Below are 25673 nucleotides of genomic sequence, written 5' to 3' on the forward strand. Positions count from 1 at the left end.
CCTTACTTGCATTTGGACTGTTCGAGGATTCCGCGCACGGAGCGTACGGCGCCTATGCGACGCTCCGCCAAGCAGCTGGAGCATTGCGGAGGTGTCGTGGAGCATAAGTACGCACGGGCACACTGCCTGCATTCATGTGGTGGACTCCCGGCCCCATTGCACTGTACCAGTTGCACCGGGATCTGGAACCCACCATTGGGCCAGCGGCACGGTTCCTGGGGGCCAAAGAGAAAGCTTGTCCAATTGTCCTAAATTGACAGCTTCCATAATCATTGGGACTCATTTGCCCCAACGTTTGCATTCCCAAAACCTTTAGGGAGCCAGAGATGAAAGAAGGCCGTACTACAAATCCTTAGGAAGGGCCACATCTGGAATACTGCATGCATCCAGTTTTGGTCACCACGTTACCAAAAAAAGAAAAGAAAAAGTTGAAGCTTTGGAAAAAGTGCAGAGAAGAGCGACTACGATGATCGAAGGCCCAGAGACTAAAACATTGGGTTTGGCTAGTCTAGAGAAAAGAAAGACTAGGTGGGCGGGAGTGGGTGGGTGGGTTTCTTTCACGATAATAGCAGTCTTCCAGCATTTGAGGGTCTGCCACAAAGAAAGAGGGGATCCACTTATTTTCCAAAGCGTCAGAAGGCAAGACAAAAAGCAACGGATGGAAACCAATCAAGGAGAGAAGCAACTTGGAATTTAAGGAGAAACTTCTTAACGGTGAGGACCAGGGGAGCAGAGGTTGCCTCCAGAAGTTGTGGGGTGCTCCATCACTGGAGGTTTTTAAGAAGTGACTGGACAGCCACTTGTCTGGAATGACATGGGGGTCTCCTCCTTGAGCAGCAGAGGTTGGACCAGAAGATCTCTAAGGTCCCTTCCAGCTCTATTCTGATTGATCGATTGAATCGCTAAAACAGTCAGCCTTTTCCAAATCCCTGCTCCATCCATGGATCTCCCAGGCCTGGCCTGATCTGAGGCTGTGGCTCAGGAGGAGCTTCCCAGAGGAACACCTTCACCTTCCTGTTCTTACGGCTGATCAGGAGGAGGGAGGGGGTTGGGAGAGGCCTATTTTCTTGTCCCCTGCTTTACAATCCTCTTACCAGTCAACAGCCACGTGTCTACGGAGATTCTCAATCACCCCCGTCATGATTGCCCCAAAGATGCTTTTTCAAAAGGCAACCCGGTTTTGTTTTTCCTTGAAGAGATTTCGCTTCTCCTCCAAGATGCCTCTTCCCTTCTGACCGAGTCAGAAGTCACTCCGAACTGAAGAAGCTTCTTGGGGGAGAAGCGAAACGTCTTCAAGAAAGTCCTGATTGTCTTTTCCAAAAAGCGCCTTTGGGACAATTCATAAGCCCCCTTTTTCCCAGTTATCTCATTCCCTTCATGCTGGATCAGGCTGAAGCAGAAGGAGATTGGGGGTGGTGGTGGAAATGCAGCAAACCTTTGAAAGAAATCATCACCATCATCATAAAGCTGGACTCTCAACAGTCACGTCTCGTCTTATTAATTTAAAAAAAAATATTTTGGCAATCTGAACGAAGGAAGCCCAGAGGACATAGTAGCAAGTTTGTCACCCTAAAACCTCCCCTGCCCTACAGAATCCTACCCTTCAACCCCACACACCCAAACACGCACATGGCATCATCCTTTTCCCCCCCTCCCCCCCAAAAAAGTTCTGGGGTCTATTTGTTCCCACCTCCAAGGTAGAAGAGGGAGCCTGCAGAATATTCCCTTAGATTCCCTCCGCCACACCTCCCACGCCATTGCCAGCATATCTCCACCAACTCAACCACCGTCTTTGCCAAGCCCAGAGGGAGGAGGTAGTACAAAAAAACAACACGCCACCGTCTGTTGGCTGGCATTGCCCCCAGGCCTGGCACAAACCAACCCCAGACCAGCGCCAGGGTGTGGGGAGGGAGAAGACGAGACAACCAGGAGGCTCCACCACAGAGGCCATGACAAGTCCTTTGCCACCCATCCAGGTCTTCTGCTGAGTTCTGGGAAGAGGGGAAGAAAGATCTGAGGGCTGCCATCTCCACCTTCCCATTTGGGGAGTGGGGGGGGGGGTGTCCCAGATTCCCCAACAAGTATCTATTCAACAAGACCTTGTGCAGGATGGCTGCCGTCTCTCCTCCTCTGCATCTCTTGGGGGGGTCCCGGTCTTCCCAACAATTCACCTCTCAACAAAACTTTGTGTAGGAGAGCCAAAGATCACGGTCATCTCCCCCGCCTCATATTTGGGGGAGGGGGGATTCCCCCATTATCCCCAACAATCACCCACTCAATAAGTGTTTGTGTGCAAACCAATTGCTGCCATCTCTCCCTCCCCAATTTTTTTTTCGGGGGAGGCTCTAGTTCCCAACAATTCCCCACAAGTGCTCATGTAGGAGAAGTAAGGATCTGATCGCTCCTCTCCCCATCTTTTGGGGGTCCGTCCCCATATGGGGTCCCTATAAGGACTGGGACCCCAAAAAGATGGAGAGATCCTTAGTTCTCCTACATGAGGACTTATGCATATATATGTGTGTGTGTGTGTTGTATTTGTGCTGATAAATATTGGGCATACCAGGGGTTGTAACACAAATACACACACACACACACACACACACACACATATATGTATATCTGTACTAGTCTCCCTTTATTTATCAGCACAAATACAACACACACACACACACACACACACATATATATATATATATATATATATATACACATACATACATACATACACACACACACACATATATAATATTATATTATATATTATATCAATTTTGGGACTGGCACCTAAGACATCATGTTGGAGACCGAAGGATCCAATTACTGCCATCTCCCTCTCCCCATTTTTCGGGGGTCTCAGTTACCCCGCCCAACCATTTACCCACCCAACAAGACTGCGTCATGGCTTCGTATGGGGGCTCAACGGGCCACACACCTCCAGGAAGGGAAGCAGTCCAACTCCCGTCCCATCCCGAGATGGGATGCACAACCTTCCAAGTTACTCAGCGGAGGGGCTGAGAGTAACTAGGGGCCCCCTGCTTTGGTAAGCGCAGCTACGCGGCCACGCCACACATATGCGGTGAGTGTTTCCAATCCCGGCATCCAACTTTTTTTTTTTTTTAAACAGGCTTTCTGCCCGGCAGTTCATATTTTCCACTGAGAAGTTGAAGGCGTGTGTGGGAGCTTGAGTGTCTGTGGGCTCCAAACGGCACTCACATGTGCCAGAGTTTAATATGTATATATATATATATTTTAAATTTCAAACCTCAGCTGAAAGGGGACTCCATCTTAAGACACTTTTCTTCTCTCTCTCTCTCTCTCTCTCTCTTCCCCCTCCCTCACTTCTGTCTGGTTTGCTACCTCAAAGCCAGTTCTGCAGGATTTGACTTCCTTAGGAACGAAGGTCTATTTTGGACCATAATTATTTGTTGAGGATTTCCTGGAAGATGATGCGCGCAGCCAGACAAAAAAAATAAAAAATAAAATAAACACACACACACAAAAAAAGAGGAGGGGGGTAGAAGAGAGAACTAGAAATCGTGTTGGTATCTCTTTAAAGCATGCCCCCCCTCCTTAACACACTCTAAACCACACCACCCCTGTGACTAATCCCCGGAGCCAGAAGCTAAAAGGGCTGGAATTCAATCCCAGCTTTAGAAAGAGAGAGAGAGAGAGAGAGAGAGGGGAAAAAAAACCCTTAATATTACATCACTCCCCAATGCCAACAGCCCTCTTAAAGATACACACACACACACACACAAGCACAGCATTCTCTTGCCTTTGAGTGAAAGGGGGGGGCGCTACACCCAGGGAAAAAAAAAAAAGAACCCACATCACAGACTTTCTGCTTGCAGCCAAAGGGTGGGAGGCAAAATAAATTAAAAATAATTAAAAAAAAAAAAACCAAAACCCACCACACCACACAATGTTACCAGACAACGGTTGGGTATGCCCCCTTTTCCATCACCACACACTCCCAAAGCTGTGGCTGAAAACCCACACACACACTTTTTTTGGTGTGTCTGTGTGTGAAGTATTTCAGGCTCTAGGAAAATGAAAAGTGGCTGCAAAGACCAGAAAGGGGAGAGGGAGGGGGGGAGCCCTGGGTGCTCCAAGCGTGGAAAAGTTGCTGTGTTGCAGATTTATTTCCTTAGCAGTCTGGGCGAGGCCCGAAGAATTATTATTATTTTGGGGGTGGGGGGGTGGCTGTGTGCGCGCGCGTTTTGTCTGCGTTTTAAACAGGCGCCTAAAAGGAGAGAGAGAGAAAAATTCACTTTTTCCCCCAGAGTTTCAGGGGAAAAGAGGCAGAAGAAAGTACCCTAGTTTAGAGCAGGGGCTTGGGAAAACAGGAGGTGGGAGAAAGGGGAAGGGGCAAGCCTGAACAGAAGCAAAGAGGCACTTAAAAAAGCAACAACAACAAAAAAGAGAGAGAGACACACACACAAGATTCCAAGAGACAGACAATCAGGAAAGGAAGGGTGGGGGGGGAGGTGGCGCCAAGGGGGGATGGGGTGGAAGCACTGAACAAAACCAGAGAGAGGGGGGGGAGAGGGGGATTGAGAGAGAGAGAGAGAGAGAGAGAGAGAGGAAGAAAAAAAAGGAGGGGGGGAAATAGAGGAAAGAATCTATCCAAGTCTTCCCCAGAGCTTTTGCAAAAAGGCAAAGCAAAAAGAAAAGTCTTATTCACACACACACGAGTCCCCCCCCTTTTTTTTTTCTTTTCCAAGCCATTTTCCAACCAACGCATCATGCAAACGCAGCTTTGGTCTCCCTTCTCCCCACACCCTTTTCCCGGGTGCGAAGTCCACCGAGACCCTCTTACTTTATTTTTTTTAAAGAGGGGGGGGAGACTAGTCCGCCGCGGAAGATCCTCCAAGAGCCGTTTCCCCCCCCCAAAAAAGCGCCCCCCACTCAAGAATCCCAGAGTAAGCGCTGACCCCGATCCAACCCCGCAGGAGGGGAGGGGTCACGGGGGGGGCAAAAAAAAAAACCCTCTCCAAGGATTACACCCAACTCGGGACATTTCAACCGAGGCGAAAGAAGCTGGCGTGGGGGAGGTGGGATTGGAAGGAAAGCGGGACTTTTGCAAAGCCCCCCCCCCCAACCGATTTCTTTTCTTAAGAGGGTTAAAGTCCTGGGTTTAAGGTTAGAGTTTAACCCGCCGCCACCCACCCACCCCTCCGGCAAGACCGAGGTTAGATTTAAGGTCGCCGCAACTTTGGTGAAAAGTTCCGAATAAATCTCGGCGGTTTGCGCCCCCCCCTTCCCTCCCCGATCTTTATAGAGACGTCCCTGCTCTGGGGGGGAGGGGATTTGGGGGGGGGGGAAACAGATTTTCAACGCATCTATTCACGGCCCACACCCCGGTCCGGCCCACCTTTGGAACGTTGTGGCGTTGTCGGTCGGAAACAAAAGTTGCTTTTGTGTGCGTGTGTGTGTTTTGTTTTGTTTCGAAACGCCCGACTGCCAGTTCGGAAAAGCTTTGCAACTTTTTCCCCGCCCCCCCGCCCCCCTCCCACTCGCGGGACAGGCCGTTCCGACAACTCTGGAGAACGGGCCGCGATATTGGGGAGGGGGAGAGTGTTAAAAAAAAGGGGGGGAGAGAAATAAAAAAATACCGACGACAGCCCGGCTTCTCCCCCCCCAACGCCCCCTGCCCGGACCCTCATTTGCCAAGCTTTGCAGCGCTTCCGCGTTTCATATAGAGAGGGGGGGGCGCAGAGAGAGAGAGAGAGACCCCCTCCCCAAAGATCGGCCAGATTCACTAGGAAGCGAGTTGTCCCTGCCTCCGGATTACGCCCCCCCCCTCTTTTCACTATGGACGCTTCAACTCGTTGAGCGGAGCAGCAACGTGGCGCTCGGTCTCCGTGCAACCCGCTTTGAAAGCTGCAAATCTCCCCCCCCTCCCCTTATACACACACCACACCAACACGCGCTCACAAATCTGGATTTATTTCCTTCTCCTTTCCAAGTGCCAGAAGTTGACAGAAGGAAACTACCGTGTCTTCTCTTTCCCCCTCCCCCCCGGTGATTGGCGGCATGGATGGGGGAGGGGGCGGGAAGGGGGGGGGGGAGAGATTAAGAGCCTCGATCCGAGGCCTTTTCTCCCCCCCCCAATGCCTCGCTCCCTCGCGCGATCCACCCCCTCAAATCAACTCCGCCAACCCATTCATTCGGCGGCCCCCTCAAAACCGCCCGCGAGCCTCGTTGCAGAACTGGGGGGTGGGGGGCGTTTAACCAGGGAGGGGTTTCGCGGGTGCAGGAGGCTTGAGCTCGCCCCCTTGGGAAAGCCGCCCCCATTCATTCATCCCCTCCCCCTCTCGGCTCCGGCAGCCGATCCTCCGCTTCCCAAAAGCAGGCGAGGCGACTTGCAAAGCCGAGCAACAGCCGGGCTTCGGGGGGGGGGGGAATGCAACAGGTCCTCTTCGCACAAACTCCGGCGCCTTGCAACGGGCTGCGTCCCGCTCGCCTCCCGCTCCGGGCGGCCTGGCTAAGTGCTTCCTTCCCGGGGGGCTGCTCCACTCCTGCCCGCCCGTCTCCCTTCGTCGGCCGGAGCCCGAGCCTAGGCAGGCAGGCAGGCAGGCAGGCGGCCGGGAAGCAAGGGGAGAGAGAGAGCCCGCAGCACTCATCCCCACCCTTTCCCGGCAGGAGCCTCCATTACGGCTGCTGCACCCAAGAAGGCAGGCGAGGATCATTCCCCTTTCCCGGCTGCCCTGCCGGCCCGTCCCGCTTGGGATCGGAGGCGCCGGCCGCTTCCTCTCCAGAAGCCCCCCTTCCTCCCCCCTCTGGCGCCGGCCAGGCCGGCGACTACAATCTCCATCAGCCGCCGCACCTCCAGCGGCTCCAAGAGGGCAGGTGAGGCGGAGGAGAAAGGGGGGGTCGGCACCTTTGGAGGAGCCCCCCCCACCGTCTCCGCTTTGATGTTTCCCGATTTGGTCTCTTCTTTTAGGGAGCAACCCCTGCCCTCCCCCCTCCCCCCGCGGGCTCCTCGATCTCGCCAGCCCTTCCCCTCCGTGCCTCGGCCCCGCGGACCCATTCATTCCCCTAAGGTCCCGTCCGTCCCCACTCCGCCCCGGGTCGGCCTCCTCCCCGCTCCGATCGCCGAGGCAGAGCAGAGGACGGACGGGCCGCGGAGGGGGAATGGATGGAAGTTAAGTTGCCTGCATCCCCTCCAACTTTCCAGCCCACGTGTCCTGGTGGTCATCCACCGACAGACGCCCCCCTCCTCCTCCTCCGCCTCCCCCCCCCGCTGAAACCCCCGAAAGCATCAACGTGGGACCCTCCGGCAGTCCCCACCTGCGTCCGCCGGGGTCTTCATGGTTCCTCGCGCCGCAGCCTCCAGCCGCCGGGTCGGTCTCGGGCTCTGGCCCCCCTCCTTTCCCCCCCTCGGCTTCATATGGAGCCGGGACGCCCACGCCCCCCCGTCGCACGTCACCGCCGCGTCGCCATAGACACGCTAAGCCCGCCTCTCCGCCTCGGCTCCGCCCACAGAGCTCACGAATATGGAGGGGGGGAGTTAAAGGGGCGGCAGACGGCACCTTGGGTGGGATGGCTGTTTGCGAGGGCGGGGGGGGGGAAGGAGGAGGAGAAGGTGGGGGCGATGAAGGGTGGCGGGAGGATGGCCAGAGAAGCCCCCGCGCGCGAGAGAGAGAACCGGGACAAACTCCCCGAAGACTTTTTGCAACGGCTTAAAAGGTGTGTGAACCTTTGAGAAGGAAAAAAAGAAAGCAAAGAAGAAAATAAGACTTATGTAACCTTATTTACACCAGGGTGGAAATGAATTTCATAACTCCCGAAACAGGGAGTCCTCACCTTACGACGACAACGGAGTACAACATTTCCATGATTAAAGGAGGCATTGGTTTCATTGAGCTTTGCCCCGTTTTATGACCTGTCTTGCCAAAGTGGTTTAGTGAGAATCACTGCGGCCGTTAAGCAAATAATGCGGTCGTTAAGAGAATCTGGCTTCCCCCATTGACTTGGCTTGTCAAGAGGTCGCGAAAGTGACCTCCCCCGGGATGCTGCAACCGTCGTCAATAGGGGCGAGTTGCCAAGCGTCTGAATTTCGATCGGTTGACCGTGGGGAGGCTGCAATGGCCATAAGTGTGGAAAAAACGGTCATGAGTCACTTTTCTCAGTGCCGTGGTCATTTCGAACGGTCGCGGGATGAACGGTTGTAAGTCGAGGATTGTGTGTGTGCAGAAGCTAATCCCATGTGTGCTTATCGTGAGCCCCTTTGCAAAATTTGGGATTTATAGAGTCCAAAGTTTGGTGTAGTGGTGAATGTCAGAATTCGCTGATCTGAGAAAAGATTGCAGGGCCGCATTTTAAAATCGGGGAGAGAGTATCTCGGTATAGAGGAAGGAGAAGGAATCAAGTCATTTGTGGTCTGAATGGCAGGTTTTCTTGGGTGTGTTTGTTGAGAATGGCATCTTGCAGCTGTCTTTGGCGTTTAGTCTCAGAACGGTGCAAGACTGCAGCTTAAATAGAGATTTAACCACTTCCACTATCTCTCTAAAAATGAAACTGCGGATGGCAGAGTGTCTTCCTTACACATTTGCATCACCGTTTTCTCAAAACAAATAGTTATACAAATGTCATAACTAAATACTTAGTCCAGAGGTGGGTAGCTCCCGGGTTTCCTACCTGTTCGCTTTGCACTCGCTTTGCTACCGCTTCGCTTTGTGCAAGCTTTGCTGCGCGCGTGTGCGCAATTCAAAGTAAATTGTTCTTCGCGCATGCCAGTTCAGGGGCATGGCCAGCCTGGGTCGCTGCCGGTTCTGCAACCCAGGCCAAAATATCACTACCAGTTCAGCCGAACCGGACCGAACCGGTAGCATCCCATCTCCAGCTTAGTCCCTGATTATTATTCCCAAATCACTATTGTGACAAAATTAAAATAAATAAATAAACTAAGAGCTAAAAGGCAGTTCAGATATTTCCTAGGAGCATCATAACAAGATTTCGGGGAGGTGGGGGGGGGGAGTTCCATTTGTTTTCCATGTGTTTCTCTTCATTTTTGTGGTTTTTGACTATAGTGTTTTTCTGGTCTCGGTATTTTTGGGTGTGACATTTTATGGCCATCGCTGCATTGTATTAATTCTAATGTTTATTTTGTCCCACTGTTTTACGGTACTGTAATAGCTGCCTTGCGGGGGCTTTGTGCCCTTAAAGATGGCCTAAAAGTAGCTTTAAAAAAGAAAACATAATATAAACAACCCTTTTATAAATAAGAACGACAACATAATTCCCTAATAAATTTAAAATTTCAGTCCCGTAGCAAAAAATCATACATTGTTCATGTAAAACTCGGAAATTTTACCCGATAACCTGCTTCTCAGATGCTGCGCTATGTGCCTCCTCACCTGAATTTTTCATTTGGTCAACAGGTAGTCAATCACTTACCATCCTAAAGGCCTGCTCATTATGGTCGTAAGTCGTATCAGTCATAAAACAGGTCACCCATGTGACCAACTACATTTTATGACAATTTTTGCTGTGGCCATTAGCCATAAAAAGAATGGCACGGTCGTAAAGTCATTCATCGTAAAATGAATGGCACGGTCGTAAAGTCATTCATCGTAAAATGAATACCACAGTCGTAAAGCAAACCAATTGTTTGCTCTGGACCGATTTTGCTAAAACTGGAAATAAATGCCGGTTTTCCGGAGAAAAAATGTTGTAAAATGTAGACGTTTTGACGGAAAGACACAGCAAACAGCCATAAATGGGGGCTGGTTGCCGAGTGACCACACAGAGGGGGAACGACCATCAGAATTTGGGGGCCTTTTCAGGCCTGTTGTAACTTTGAATGGCCACTAAACAACTGGTTATAAGTAGAGGACTATCGATAAGTGTGTGATCCAACCAAATCGCTGGGAAGAAGAGATGGAAGATGGAGCAGAAGAATGTAGAAGGAGGAACCAATGTGCTTCCATTCAATGCTTTTGTTTATCTCAAGAGATATTTGTAGGCCCTGTATCTTCACCACAAACCTGTCCAAGAGCCCAAAGGAATAAATTGCAAACAACGCTAAGCACCCTCTCGTTGTGTTTGAGGATGGGGGTGGGAGGCTTTTGAAGCAGACTTCCAAGAATGAAGCCCAAGTAGATTATCCTTTTGCCTGACATAATCGGGAATACTATATCCAGAGGCTGATAGAATCTAGACCTCATTGGAAGCCCAAACCGCAACTGTCTCTATGCAAGGATGTGGAGTTGAGGTCTTAAAAGAGAAAGATTTACGGTTTATTGCTGCAAATACCCTGGAGGCATAGATTTTAAAACAAACATGTCCGTGATGGCAACAAAGCAGAAGAGAAGAGGAAAGAACTGAAAAGGCCTTCTGCAAACAGCCTAGGGGAGTAGAGAAAGGGTATAAAAGCAGATGATAAGATGAATGGCTAAGGAAGAATGTCCAGACAATGGACTAAAAGCACATGATGCTATTAGGTTTGTTGAAGCTAAGCAGGGATCAAACTTCGGTGGGGGACATGCTTGACAACTGGCTTGACCACTCTGGCAGACCCTGGCAGTTACCTCCAGGGCACCTGCCCTGCCAGCAGCAGAACTGCCACACAAATGAGGTTAGACCCCACTCCCACAGTCCTGGGAGATGCAGAAAACCAAGGTGGGGGGAGATACTTTTATCAACTAATATATCAAAGTGCCTGGGGATCCGGCAGTGGTTCGAAGCCTACGAGGAAGCTGCATTGGTTAGACACACATGACTTGCATTTGCACCCGCTTTTTAGGTTCTAAATGTTGGCTTCCATTGGGTTTTAAGGGAGTTAATTGTTCTTTATGGACCGTTGCATTGGGTTTATGGGTTGTTTTAATGCGGTGAACTGTCCAGGGTCACACATGTGAGATGGGCAGCTATAAAGGAAGGAAGGAAAAGAATGGAAGGGATGGATGGAAGGAAGGAAGGAAAAGAATGTAAGAGAAGAAAGGAAGGAAAAAGAAAAAAGGGAGGAAGAGGGAGGGAAAGAAGGAAAGAGGCAGAAAGAAAAGGAAGGAAGGGAAGGAAAAAATGAAAGACAAGGAAAAGGAGGGAAGGAAGGAAAAGAAAGAATCAAAGAAAAAAGAAAGGGAGGGAGGGAGGGGAAAATGGAAAGAAGGAAGGAAGGAAAAAATGAAAGACAAGGAAAGAAGGAGGGAAGGAAGGAAAAGAAAGAGAAAGAATCAAAGAAAAAAGAAAGAGGAGGGAGGGAAAAAGGTAGGAAGGAAGGAAAAAATGAAAGACAGAAGGAAAGAAGGAGAGAAGGAAGGAAGGTAAAGAAAAAAAGAAACAGAAAAAAGGGGAGAGAGGGAGGGAAAGAATGAAAGGTAGAAAACAAAGGAAGGAAGGAAGACTAAATAAATATAGTACCAATAAAACCACCATTTTTTCCCCTTTGTCAGGAAAAAAAATGGTCTTTTATCTGCAACTATTATTACTATATATACACATATTCTCTATTCTGCCCTATAGCCAAAGCTCTCTGGAAAGCTTACAGAATGTACTGAAAACATTCTGACTCGGTTTGCACTCGGTTTCTAACCCCGTGAAGCCAATCGTTGTCGAACAAGGCCAATCGCTCAGGCTTGCCGAACACAACCGAACCGCCAGGCTGGGCCACGCCAGCTGAGCGCACCCAAACACATCACACCATAGGCCTCCGTCCTGCCTTTTCATCCCAGCGGTTTCTGCAAAGCCCTTCATCCAAATCCACGTTACCGGAAAGGGGAAGAAGAACTGAATTTCGAGTTGGCCTATAAATGAAGCACAAAGCTTTAAAAAAAAAGAACAAAAAACAACAACAAAAAGTCCTGCTAACTTGGGGCGAACGTCTTGCCAGAAAAGGCAAAAAAAAAAATTGGTTAGGATGCTGCTTCTGTGCGGGAGGCCAAATGGGCCGATTCCGGCAAAGCACTGGGTGGAAGTCACCCCAGGGCTCGCCAGGATCCTGAGAAAACTCAGCATATGAGGATGGGAGCAGAGCAGTTGTTTGTTCCCGGGCCACGGGGCATACAGCAGGCAGCAGCAAATTTGAAAGAATGCAAACGGGGTGGGATCTCTGCCCAGGCACGTTGCGGAGTGTGGAAGATTCCATGCTGCCCTGCGAGAGAGACAATGATCACAGCTAGGATGGGGCGGGGGGGGGGAGGCGGGGGGAAGCTAGCTGAGAAATCCCTGAGAGAGAACAGCAGCCCAGAGCACAAAATTATCTTGCAGCTGCACTCAAAGAAATGGGAGCCTGTGGAGGACTTGCAATTGGGGGGAACCTACTCCCTAAATTTGGGGGACTAATCCTGGATCCCTAAATCTGCATCCCTGGATCTCCAACCCTGTGAGCCTTTCGTAAGGCTTTAAAAACTTGGCTGTGTGTACCCAAGCTTTGGGCTCGGAATGTGTGAAGGGCCCCCCGTTTCTTGGCTTTAGTGTTCGTTGGTTAACTCTTGGTTTGCTGCGTGTAGGTATTTTGGGAGGTTTTTAGGGTTTGGGTTTTTTTTAAAAATGGTTTGAATTTTTTTATAATTGTAAAAGGGGATGCCGTGGCTCAGTGGCTAGGACGTTGAGCTTGTCGATCAGAAAGGTTGCCGGTTCAAATCCCTAGCGCCGCATAACAGAGTGAGCTCCCGTGACTTGTCTCAGCTTCTGCCAACCTAGCAGTTCGAAAGCATGTAAAAAATGCAAGTAGAAAAATAGGAACCACCTTTGGTGGGAAGGGAACAGCGTTCCGTGTGTCTCCAGTGTTTAGTCATGCCGGCCACATGACCACAGAGACTCCTTCCGACAGTTCTGGCTGTTGAAACGGAGATGAGCACTGCCCCCTAGAGTCGGGAACAACTAGCACATATATGCGAGGGGAACCTTAACCTATAATTGTAGAATTGCAAGCTGCCCAGAGTGACTGAATTGAGATGGGCAACTATAGAAAGTGAAACTGGGTGGATTTCAACTCCCAGAATTCTCTAGCCAGTCCAGCTGGCTGGGGAATTCTGGGAGTTGAAGTCCACCAGCTTCCACTAGCCAAGGTTGAGAAACATAGGAGTAAGTAAATAAATAAAAGGAAGGAAGGAAGACAGGCAGGCAGGAAGTGTTGACTACCAGAAAGTCAGAGGGGGAATTCCGAACAGCAGCAAGGAAAGCAACGATTTTAGCAACTGTCACTTGCTGCACAAAAATGAGAAGAATGATTCACTCACAACTGGCTCTGCTCGTGACCCAAGAAGCCTTAAACCACAGTTTACAAATCACACTGGTTTGGCTTATACAGCACGCTTGGCCAACGTGGAAGCAAACCACATCACAGCCTGGTGCTGGGTGTGAACCCCACCTGCCTCAGGTGCCATTTGCATCCCCAGGTCCTTTGGGCTCGTGGAAATGGGGCTTTTGAATATGGCAGGGGAGGGGAGGGGGCTTCCTATCCTACCTATCAGGAATCCCCTGAGATATCAGCCAGGTACAATCCTACCATTCTCAGATTCCATTTAAATGTCTCAGTTGAAAAGACCAGATTTTCAATCCTTAGGATTATGATCCTTCCTTCCTTCCTTCCTTCCTTCCTTCCTTCCTTCCTTCCTTCCTTCCTTCCTTCCTTCCTTCCTTCCTGTCTTTTCCTTCCTTCCCTCCCCTCTCTTTACTTTCTTTTCCTTCCTTCCGGCATTTTCTTCCTTTTTATTTTCCTTCCTTCCTTCCTCCTTCCCTCATCCTAATAAGTCCAATGCCTTGTGATGAAGTCTCCCCAGACATCTCAAAGAGGTTTTTTTTAAAACAAATTTAGTAGTATTTCATCCTTTTCACCTGCCCTTCCCAGAGTAAATAGTCATGGTATGAAACTGTGTAAAAGGAAGTGGAATTTTTTAAAGGGAGGTTACTGTAAAGTTCCAGAAAAGGATTTGGAGGGAAGTAAAATGACTAAAGGAAGGAGGAAGGGCCAGTTTACACTTCCTCAAACTGGGATTAATCCGAACACATTGGGAAAGCACCAGATTTAACAACAAGGACCTAAATAACGTCTCTGGGAACCTTAGACTAGAATTCTATGCATATTTTAAACAAATAAATATCAGGTAAGGGTCGTTTTAAAACTTTCTGCAGATTTGGACCCATTGCACTTTTTGATTTATTTGCATATCTCCTGAAAAGCCGCACGCAATGCAACCATTAATCTTGTGGTGATTATGGGGGCCGGCCTCTGGACTATCCCTTGTTGGATATACAGGAAATTTGTTGCAAACACACGTTGCCTTGAAAAGTATAACCGGATTCACAAAGAGAGCTAAATCACGACATGTACAGGTAATTCTTGACCTACCACCGGTTGCTTAATGAACAGTCAAAATTATAATGGGCCCAGAATAGGTGCTTTTTCTGCCGGGAAACCATACCTGGCCTCTGAATCTGAGCTTGGTTGTTTTCTTGCAGACATTTCATTACCAAACTAGGTAGCAACGTCAGTGTCACAAGGGAGTAGGGTTTGCTGAGAGCACTGGTGATGTTATCTACTTCGGTAATGAGACGTCGGCAAGAAAACCACCAAGCCCAAAGACCCCACAACCCTCAACCCTAAGCTACAAATGTTCTCTTCTCTTAGTAAACAGGTTCTGCCCTATAAATCAGTGTGGCTGAAGCTCAGCCATTTTTAAGGTGGATAGAATTTCAACTCCCAGAATTGCCCAACTATGGCATAGCTGGCTGGGGAATTCTGGGAGTTGAAGTCCACCCATCTGACTGTTGCCAAGCTTCAGAAACACTGCTACGAACTCTGTGGAATAATGTAAAACCATTAAAAAAAAAGCAGTTTCGACTGCTTCAAAAGGGTACATCTAAGCTAAAAGTTCAAAAATTATACTCTGAGGGCATCCAGAGAAGAACAGCCTGGGGGGGGGGGGGTGCCAACTGAAAAATAACCCAGAAATGCCCAGAATCCTAAACACACCACACCCTTGATTGGCAGGTAAATATGACTGATTGACAAGCATTAATTCCCCCTAAAAAAACAACAACCTGGAGCCAGCTTCCTCACTGACTCCCACCCCACCCAATTGATCCTCAGGCTGTTGTGAAATGGGTGATTTCTTGTAGCAGAGAAAAATAGCTGCAAAAGCAATCAGCAAACAACGAATGGAACCACAGTGCCAGTCTGGTTTTAATCAAATCTTGCCTATTGCCAAGATAATCAACCAACATTTGGATTCTCCTACTTACTTACTGGGCCCAAATGCTGAGGTGGGTGATATGTAAAGCAGGTGATATGTTGAATCTGGCAGTGGAGTATAGTATTAAAATTGTTGAGTTGACGAGCAGAGTCAGGAGGGAAGCTCGATTCAAGTAACAACCGGCGTTAATTACTTATCAACTGCAGTGATTCACTTAACCCAGGGGTGTCCAAACTTGGGAACTTTAAGACTTGTGGACTTCAACTCCCAGAATTCCCCAGCCAGTAGCTGGCTGGGGAATTCTGGGAGTTGAAGTCCACAAGTCTTAAAGTTCCCAAGTTTGGACACCCCTGACTTAACCACTGTGGCAAGGGAGGTCATAAAATGGGGCAAAACCCACTGAAGCAATGTCTCACTTAACCACAGAAATGTTGGGCTCAGTTGAAGGAATTATCTTCAGGAGCATCTATGGCAGGGTGTGTTGGCAAACTTTACAATCTGTGAACTTCAACTCCCAGAATTCCCCAACCAGAGTTGAAGTTCAAAAGTCTTCAAAGTTGCCATGGTTGGACATCTTCGAACTAAGGCACGAGTGGGCAACTATGCCCCCTTTGCAACCTGTGGACTTCAATTCCCAGAATTCCTGAACCAGCATGACTGGCACAGGAATTGTGGGAGTTGAAGTCCACAGGCCACAGTTGCCCACCCTCGATTTAAGGGCTTCCCATGGTCACCCAGCCTAGGAACCTATGCTAAAAGTGTGCCACTATGTACAGGACTAATGTCACACAATGTCAAAGTGTGAAACAAACCCCTACTGGTTGAGTTTCCACACGTCGGTAAACCATAAACCATGATTTCCATGCCCCAATGTTTGTCAAGCTGAAATCTACAAAGCTGAAGCCAAACTACATTATGGATTAGCGTTGCAAATCTAATATATTTTTGAGAGCCATCCCAAGGAGCACAACCCACCTTCTTAACTCTTTCTGACCTGACGCTCTCCAAATGCATTAAACTCCAAGCTCCATCATTCTCTAACCACTGTGAGGACTGAAGTTGAAACCCGCTATCTCTGGAGGATCAAGGTTAGAAGAGGCTAGGAACCAAATAATGCCAACTCTGAAGAATACGGTCTTTTGTCTCTTAGATTTGATATTCCAGTTCAGTGGCTCTTGAGTCATGGATTTCCATGGAAACTTATCTTCCCAATGAGAAGGTCAATAATAAAAGACAGATTTTTTTCCCAAAAAAGGAAAAAAAAGAAGAAGAAGCAGTTTGTCCACCATTCCTTCACAATTCACAGCTGCGTGAGAAGACTGGCTGACTTTAGGATGCAGCCACATCGCAGATTCTTTAGAATTTGTCCCCAGAATCTGTTGCAACACATTGGGTTTCCATGGGAAACAACCAGTCAGTGTTTCTGAGTGGAAAAATGAGTGGAAAAAGGGGGATTTCCTGAAAGCAATAAAGTTTTTAAAGCTTGCTTTAACCTAAATTGTCCTAGAATTCTGGGGTAACTTTCTATGTCTCTTACAATCTATACAAGCCTGTAGCTTGGATTACAGCATCGGCCCATGATGGCAAACCTATGGCACAGGGGCCAGAGGTGGATTCCAGATCCCGTTGCAACCAGTATGGTGCAATGGGGCCCGGTGTCCACCACATGAACGCGCTCAGCGCATGCATGTGTCCTACCCTCCAGTGACGCCTCCATGAGCCTCTGCAACGCTCCAGCTACTCGGCGGAGCATCACGCAGGTGCTGTATGCGCCGTGCGCGGAAGCGCCAAAGAGTTCAAATACAGGTAAGGACAGCGGGCAGACTGGTGGGCCCTCCCGAGCACTGTATCGGAACGGCACCCGGTGGGCAGGAACCGGTATGCCTGTACCGGGGCGTACCGCCTGTAACCTACCATTGCGGAGGTGGTATACAGAGCCCTCTCTGTGGGCACACACACCATCACCAGCTGCTCTTCACAGGTGCTGGAGCATGGGAAAATGGCCTGAAAACAGCCCCCAAAATAGCCTGAAAACGCCCCCCAAAATGGCCTGAAAATGGCCCCAAAAATGACCCGAAACACCCCCATGGCTTTAAAACGACCTGAAAACGCCCCCCAAAATGATGTTAAAACGGCCCCAAAAATGGACTCAAAACGGACCTAAAAATGGCCCGAAAACAGCCCCCAAAATGGCCTGAAAATGCCCCCATAAATGGCCTGAAAATGGCCCCCAAAATGGCCTCAAAACAGCCCCAGAAATAGCCCCCAACGCCCCCAACAATGGCCCAAAACGCCCCCCAAAATGGCCTTAAAACAGCCCCCAAAATGGCCAAAAAATGCCCCCCAAAATGGCCTTAAAACAGCCCCCCAAATGGCCTAAAAATGCCCCCATAAATGGCCTGAAAATGGCCCCCAAAATGACCTCAAAACGGCCCCAAAAATGGCCCAAAATGGCCCCCAAAATGGCCTGAAAACAGCCCCCAAAATGGCCTGAAAACACCCCCCAAAATGGCCTGAAAACAGCCCCAAAAATGGCCTAAAAATGGCCCCATAAATGGCCTGAAAATGCCCCCCAAAATGGCCTGAAAATGCCCCCCAAAATGGCCTGAAAACGGCCCCAAAAATGGCCTGAAATGCCAAAAAACTGGCATGCGTGCACCAGCAAGCTGGTCTTTGAGCTTCCAGCGCTCCGCCCACGCGCATGCACACACATTCCACTTTGGGCACTCCAGTGCTGAGAAGGTTCGCCATCACTGGTTTAAGTGGTCCTGGACTTACAACAGTTCATTTAATGACCAATCCAATTTACAACGGCACTGAAAAAAAGTGACTTATGACCGTTTTTCACACTCGTGGCCATTGTAGCATCTCCATGGTCACGCGATCAAAATCCAGAGGCTTAGCAACTTGCTCCTATTTATGACGACTGCAGCATCCCGGGGTCACACGATCCCCTTTTGCGACTTGTGGAGAAGCAAAGTCAATGGGGAAGCCAAATTCACTTAGCAACCGTGTTACCACCTTAACAAGTGCAGCGATTCACTTAACAACTATGGCAAGAAAGGTTGTAAAATGGGGCAAAGCTCACTTCACAACTTTCTCAGCCGCAAACAATTTTGGGCTCATTTCTAGTCGTAGGTCGAGAATTAACTGTACCTCTTCAATTTCAACCGTGTCCTTATTGCAGAGAAGAGCTGGAAAAATCCACAGACTTAAAAAATTGGGGAAAATTGGCCACCGAAACCTTGAAAACAAGATTTCTATTCTTGCTCCCAATCTTCTGATTTTAACTTTTTTTTTTCATTGCCGTTACAGGCAGTTCCCAACTTACGACTACAATTGGGTTTCTGTTATTAAGCAAGTCGCTTGCCAATCCTCCTCTCATCCCTCTGGCGACCGCGCTGGGACTGATCCGTGTTCTCGAACAAAAAAGGATGCATGCTATATCATGCCTCCAATGCTGAGTTTTGCCTGCTTTTCCTTCTGTTTAACTAAAGGGTTGGATTAAGATGGCAACCGAACAAGTTCCTCGCCTGTCTGACGATTGCAGGTGCTAGCATCTCATGTTTATTTAAGCTGTCATTTTAAACCGCCGAGATTTTGCCTTTCATAAGTAAATACGTTTTGTAGGCATGCCTGCGTAAGCAGTCACTCGGGAGTTGGAAAAAAACCGTGAGTTTAACATTAGCAAAAAGGCTGACGATTTCCTTAATGAACAAGCCCGCTACAAATTCAATTTGCACAGGATTTGCAATCTCTTCTACTGTGGAATATATCATCAGGCCATTATACGACTGCTGCTGGAAGGAGATTTCTATGCTATTTCCTGGCCCATCACTGTGCAATAACATCCCAAACCTGCTTGCTCTTAACTACAATCCACCATTCCATGAGACTTATAAATTGTGTCTTCACGACACGCTTGCCCTGTTTAATGAATCAACCCGTTTCTGGTTTTGGTACTGTACGCTGAAAGATAAAACTAACCCAGTGATCTGGGTTCGTACTAAACCACTAACCCTTCCATGAAAGTATACTGTGTGAAAGTAGCTGCTAGGTTTGCAACAGGTCAGTTTACGTGTTTGCTGCGAACACGGCTATTCTAGGAGTCGTGATGGCGCAGTGGTTAGAATGCAGCATTGCAGGCTAACTCTGCTCACAACTAGGAGTTCGATCCTTACCAGTAATGGTTGACTTCCCTCCTTCCGACATTGGTAAAATGAGGACCCAGTTTGTTGGGGGCAATATGCTGACATTGTAAACTGCTCAGAGAGGGCTATAAAGCACTGTGAAGCGGTATATAAGTCTAAGTGCTATTGCTTTCCTCTATTAGTGAATTGGGGACCCAATGGCCCTCCGTAGATTGTCAACCTAAGGTTTCCCTGCACATGCGTACTAGTCGTTCCCGACTCTAGGGGGCGGTGCTCATCTCTGTTTCAAAGCCGAAGACCCAGCGCTGTCTGAAGACGTCTCCATGGTCATGTGGCCAGCATGACTAAATGCCAAAGGTGCAGGGAGCGCTGTTACCTTCCCACCAAAGTGGTCCCTATATTTCTACTTGCATTTTTACGTGCTTTTGAACTGCTAGGTTGGTGCACGCTGGGACTAGGAGCGGGAGCTCACTCCCTTACGCAGCACTAGGGATTCGAACCGCTGAACTGCCGACCTTTCTGATCGACAAGCTCAGCATCTTAGCCACTGAGCCCTTACAACCTACATAGCTAATATTCTCTAACCCCAGCTTCAGCATTGCAAGCTAGGAAGATTTCCAACTAAGAGTAAAAGTACCACAGTTGGCTAAATTGGCTAATCTAACTTTCTCTGAATATCTTGCAAATATAAACTATATAAATAGTTTCGGAAACTATGGTCCAACTAGCTAGTAATTCTGGAAGTTGTGGTCAAACTGCCTCTGAAAATTATGACGTGTTTTTCCTCTATAATGGTTTTAGAAATTAGGATTTTTTCAGTATCGTAAGAGCCAAGTGACTGGCTGTGGTTAAACTACGGTTCAGTGTGATGTGTGAATTCAATAAAGGAGAAGGGGCCCCGTCCTCAGTCAAACTAAGACGTCTAAGAATCGTCAATTCTCGCTTAGCTGCAAAATTCAGGCAAAGGAGTGGACTGTAAAGATGGCACTTTTTTTTTTCATTACCTAAATGCGACATCTGATCTAATTCAGTCTAAGGAAGTTCAGTATAACAATTCCGTATAATTAAGGAAGGGAAGTGAAAATTGTGGGGTGTTAGAATTTGTGTGTGTTTGGTTTTTCCTCATATAAAGGTAACCCCTTAAAACTGTCCAGGAACACAGCAGAAACTTTATTGTGCCGCCCCAAATCTCTCTGCGGATTTTCCACCATTCAAACCAACAAAGTCCACTCACTGCCACCAGTCAATTTAATTAAAATTAATCTGCACGCTCTCCTCCCCTCCCCAAGCTCGGCTAGCTCGTGACCCTCAAAGCATCAAGAGGCAATGAATTCCATAGGCTAACCCGAGATATCAAAAACGGCTTCTTCCATGACCCTTGTGTTGTCTACTACGCAAAGAGGATAATGTCACACGTTCCCCACAAAACAGTAAGTTGTTGTAGGGTTAGGGAGTTGTGCCTTCCTGGAAACCCCTTCCATGTCTCCTACACGAACCGTTCACTGCTGCTAAAACGCAGCATCGGGAAAGGTTTCCTTTATGCTGGACTGATCGTCCCGGCTTGAGGCTTTCTTCCCCAGCCAACATTAGATGTGTAGCTGGGGCAATGGTGGGCTTCAGCTCCCGTTGCAACTGGTACCCTGCAATGGGAGACACCGCAGGAGCAGATGGCCCATTTCCTTCAAATACAGGTAAGGAACGAGGGTGGGTGGGCCCTCCAAAGCACCGTTCCGCTACGGTGTCTGCTACTTCCGGCAGGCACCGGTACGCGCGTACTGGGGCGTACCGCCTGCAACCCACCACTGAGCTGTTGGCTTACGAATCGTAGCTTATTGGGTTTTATACTGTAAAGCAGGTTAGCGTAGCAGCTGATCAGCAATCAAGTCAGGTGGCACGCAGATCGCTCTCTGCGGGCACATGAGCCATCGCCCCAGCTCAGCTTCACCACGCATGGGTGCGCGCCTCCCGCAGCCAGCTGGTTTTCAGGTGTCTGCTGTGCATGTGGGGGTGGGGCAGGGGGCATGTGGGAGTCGCATGTGCATGCACAGGAGGTGTATGTGGGGTCATGCACACGGGGGTAGGCGCACGGGGGGGCGCACATTGCATTATGGGTGCACACATGCGCTTTCAGCACTCGGGGCCGAAAAGATTAGCCATCACTGCCCTAGATCAAAATGCAACAATAGGTTCGGGCTGTATAAGTGGTACGTGTGTGCAGCCATCATTGCCCCGCACATCTCCATGGGGACTTTTCTCTCTTCCCCGGGCCTTGGAGCTGCACCCCAATCTCCAGGGGGTAATTACAGAGATGTTTGTTTTCGATTGCCTCATTTAGACACAAGTGACTTTTGTGCCTAGAGAAGCTGCCTTGTAAGTGTGTGTGTGCCTACCTGCATATATATGTGTGTGTGTATGTGTGTGTGTTTGCATGTAACTGACTGATGCAACAATTCAACATTCGGGGAAGTATTGTCACCTTCTTAATTAGAAGGGAGCCGTGTCTTCTAATGCCGTGTTTCTCAACCTTGGCAACTTTAAGCTGGGTGGGCTTACCACTCCCAGAATTCCCCAGCCAGCGTGGTCCTCGACTTACAACAGCTCATTTAGCGACCATTCGCAATTGCAACGGCACGGAGAAAAGGGACTTACAACTTACCGTTTTTTTGCACATTTTTTACGACGGTTGCAGCATCCCCACAGTCAGGGGAAATTCGAAATTCAGAAGCCTTGGCAGAAGCGGCTCATATTTATGACCGAGTCGCGCGATCCCCTTTTTGCGACTTTCCGACAGGCGGAGTCAACGGGGGAGCCAGGCTCACTTAATAACCGTGTCACTAAAACTTAACCACGACAGTGATTCACTGAGCAACTGCGGCAAAAAAAGGTTTTTTAACAAATGTCTCAGCAGGATAAATTTTTGGCTCTAACGTGATTGCAAGTCGACGATTACCGTGTTTCCCTGAAAATAAGACAGGGTCTTATTTTCTTTTTTTTTTTACCCCTGAAATAAGCGCTTGGCTTTATTTTCGGGGAGGTCTTATTATTTTTAAGGTGCAGGAGGCGGCGAGCGTGGTCACCTCATGGCTAATGCTCTGTTGCAATATTTTCGGGGAGGGCTTATTTTGCAGGGAGGGCTTATTTGAGTGCATGCGCTCAAAAGCTCGATTGGGTTTATTATCCAGGGAGGGCTTATTTTCAGGGAAACAGGATACCTGTACTTTGCAAGCTAGGAGGAGAAGGCCCAAATAGGAATGGATCGTCTGAACCAGGAATTTGGAGGGGGACCGTCCTCTATTCTGCCCCCTTAACCCCTATCATTTATTTCTTCCGTATCCCTTCCAGGTCAAACTAAGGGCCTGGACCATCCCTGGAGACGGACTCTGTGAAACAGCGAGCGCTAAAATTAGAAGCTCTGTAACTACGCGTGGAAGCGTGGGAGGCCGTAGCGGCGAGGGAGCGAGCCTAAATTATTCCTAACTTTATTAATTACAGTGCTAGGAACACCTGAGGTAGCCTGGAGCATGCATGCCCAGAAAGACACGAGCATCTGTGCAAAGCCTCCTCGGGCGAAAGGAAGCGAGGCCTAACAAGCAGGTCTAAAGGGCAGGGAGGTATTTAAGGCGCCACTAACCTGCTCTCCAGTCTGCCACGGCTCCATCCCGTTTCGTGCCTGGCAATCGACATCCACAATGCATTCCACTGCCGGGGGTGCTGCAGCTGTGCCAAAAAAGCCAACAGTCCAGTGTTACCCAGTAGGCAAAAAAAAAAGGAGGGTAAACACAATTTATGTTTTAGGTCTGTAGTTGTCACCTCCCTGCGATGCCCAGCCGAATGACCAGTCATAAAACTCCTGAAATAGCTCGAGAATCACATCCAAAGGTGCTTTTTCAGGTGGCAACTGGACTGCCTTGATTTTTCCTTTAAAGACGTTTTGCTGCTCCTCCAAGAAGCTTCTTCAGCTCTGACCGGATGGTGGGGCATGGAAGGATGGATATTCCTTGTAGAGAGGCTGGTCCTCTGCATCCTTTTATTTTTTTTCCCCCAGAAACTTTTTTATTTCTTTTCTCTTACATAGTATTTTAAGTATACATTCACATAGTTGTTATTCTTTTTTCTTATACATTTATTATTTTATTTAATAGGTTATAATGTACAATTTGTGTTGCTTTATTTACCATCCCTTCCTCCTGTTGTAACACCACCTTATTTTCCCTTTTTTTCTCCCTCCCTCCCTTCTCTACTTCCTTCCTTCCTCCTCTCCTTCCCCTTCCTTCTTCCCTTACCTTTCTCCTACTCTTACTCTTCCCCTTCCTACCCTCTCTCCTTCTCTTTGCCTCCCTTCCACCCTCCTTCCCTTCTCTCCTTCTTCCTTCCCTCTTCTTTTCCCTTTCTTTTCTCCCTCCCTTCTCTACTTTCTTCCTTCCTCCTCTCCTTCCCCTTCCTTCTTCCCTTCCCTTTCTCCTACTCCTACTCTTCCTCTTCCTCTTCCTACCCTCTCTCCTTCTCTTGCTCTCCCTTCCATCCTCTTCTCCTTACCTCTATCTTCTTTCCCCCCATCTTCCTTTCATTCTCTCCTCCTCTCTCTCTTTCTTTTCTATTATTGCAGGTGTCTCTGTCAGATCTCAGTTTATGTTTCCTTGGGAATTTGCATCCTATTAGAGCAGGATGTCAAACTCGATTGCATTGAGGGCCTCATCAGGGTTGTGTTTGATCTGGGGGGTGGGGGGGAACATGGCATGGGTGGGCATGGCCAGCTCAATGCCACTTGTGTTGGGGGCACCTGTGGTGGCCTGAGAGCTCTGCCAGTTAAAACGGGCTCCCGAGCTCCATTTTCACCTGCGACGGCTTCCTGCAATCCTCTGCCAGACTTCTAAGTTCCCTTACAACTTTATTCCGATCGAATGCTATAAACGCGACATTAGGAAATTATAACCAGCGTAAATACACACCAGTTGCCGAGTGCTCAAATTTTGAACCATGCGACCCCAGGGATGCTAGGATGGCCCTAAGTGCGAGAACAGGTCATAAATCATTCCCCCCCCCCCAGCACCATAATAATTTCAAACGGTTGGTAAAGGAACAGTCGTAAGGCGAGGACTGCCTGCGATCGCCAAAAAAAAAGATGGGGGAAAGAGGACTTCATCTTAGCAGCGGGGAAAAAATCTCATCGTTTAAAAGGGACGAGGTTTGCTCCGGCTCTCAAAATCGCCCCCTGGAACGATGAGTCCATTGCTCTTCCTACTCATCGCCTTTTAATAAGCGACCACCGACCTTCGATAAGGACATACAATACCTTTCTTTTATTTCGCTTATTACAGCCTAGAGGAAAAGCATTCCTCTTCCTATCACCAGCATTTATTCTTTGGTCCTGGAAATCTTTGCCAGTAACGTCAATCTGCAATTGACCCCCGAGCTGACAACACAGAGGAGCTGCAAAGGATTCTCCTTCGCCAAGAACAGCTAGTCCTCGACTTACGACGGCGACCGAGCCCAAACTGGGTTAAACGAGTTCAGCCCCGCTTCACGACATTTCGTGTCGCCGTGGATCCCTGCGGTTGATAAGTGAGTAATCCAGTTGTTAAGCAGATCTGGCTTCCCGGTTGACTTTGCTCGTCAGAAGGTGGGAAAAGGGGATCACTTTAACCCCACCGGGACACGCCAAGGTTCATAAGTATGAACCCATTTTGCCAAAACTCTGAATTTTGATCACCAGATCATGGGGATGCTACAAAAATTGTAACTGTGAAAAACGGTTGTAAGCAGTGGTGGGATTCAGCCAGTTTGCTCCACTTTGGGAGAAGCAGCTGTTAACCTTCTGAACAGTTTGGTGAACTGAACGTTGGAAGAAATCATTCGGGCAGAGAACCGGTTGTTAAAGTAGTTGAATCCCACCCCCACCCCCCTCTCTCTCTGTCTCTGTCTCTGTCTCACTCTGTCTCTCTCTCTCTCTCTCTCTCTCTCTCTCTCTCTATCTATCTATCTATTTATATCATCCATCTCTCTCTATATATATATCATCTCTCTCTCTCTCTCTATCTTCTCTTTCTCTCTCATCTATCTAAATGTCGTCTGTCTGTCTATCTATCCATCCATCCATCCATCCATCCAGTGGTGGGATTCAGCCAGTTTGCTCCACTTTGGGAGAAGCAGCTGTTAACCTTCTGAGCAGTTTGGTGAACTGAACGTTGGAAGAAATCATTCGGGCAGAGAACCGGTTGTTAAAGTAGTTGAATCCCACCCCCACCCCCCTCTCTCTCTGTCTCTGTCTCTGTCTCACTCTGTCTCTCTCTCTCTCTCTCTCTCTCTCTCTCTCTCTATCTATCTATCTATTTATATCATCCATCTCTCTCTATATATATATCATCTCTCTCTCTCTCTC

The 25673-nt window shown here is 48.6% G+C and overlaps 1 protein-coding gene across 2 annotated transcripts in view; it reads right to left on the reverse strand.

The window, feature by feature from the left end:
• Positions 1-23009, reverse strand: part of ERF (ETS2 repressor factor) — a gene marked incomplete at its 5' end in the record, with an annotated part of 34689 nt that extends 11680 nt beyond the window's left edge. The window contains one exon of one of the 2 annotated variants that reach the window (XM_081962241.1): positions 22926-23009. In XM_081962241.1, the coding sequence (XP_081818367.1) occupies positions 22926-22989 (64 nt within the window). Of the gene's footprint in view, positions 1-7293; positions 7394-22925 lie in introns of those variants that run through there. The other variant, XM_081962240.1, reaches the window with a different exon arrangement.
• Positions 23010-25673: the final 2664 nt, after the last annotated feature.

Source organism: Natrix helvetica (assembly GCF_964273705.1).
Source record: "Natrix helvetica genome assembly, chromosome: 9".
NCBI lineage: Eukaryota > Metazoa > Chordata > Lepidosauria > Squamata > Natricidae > Natrix > Natrix helvetica.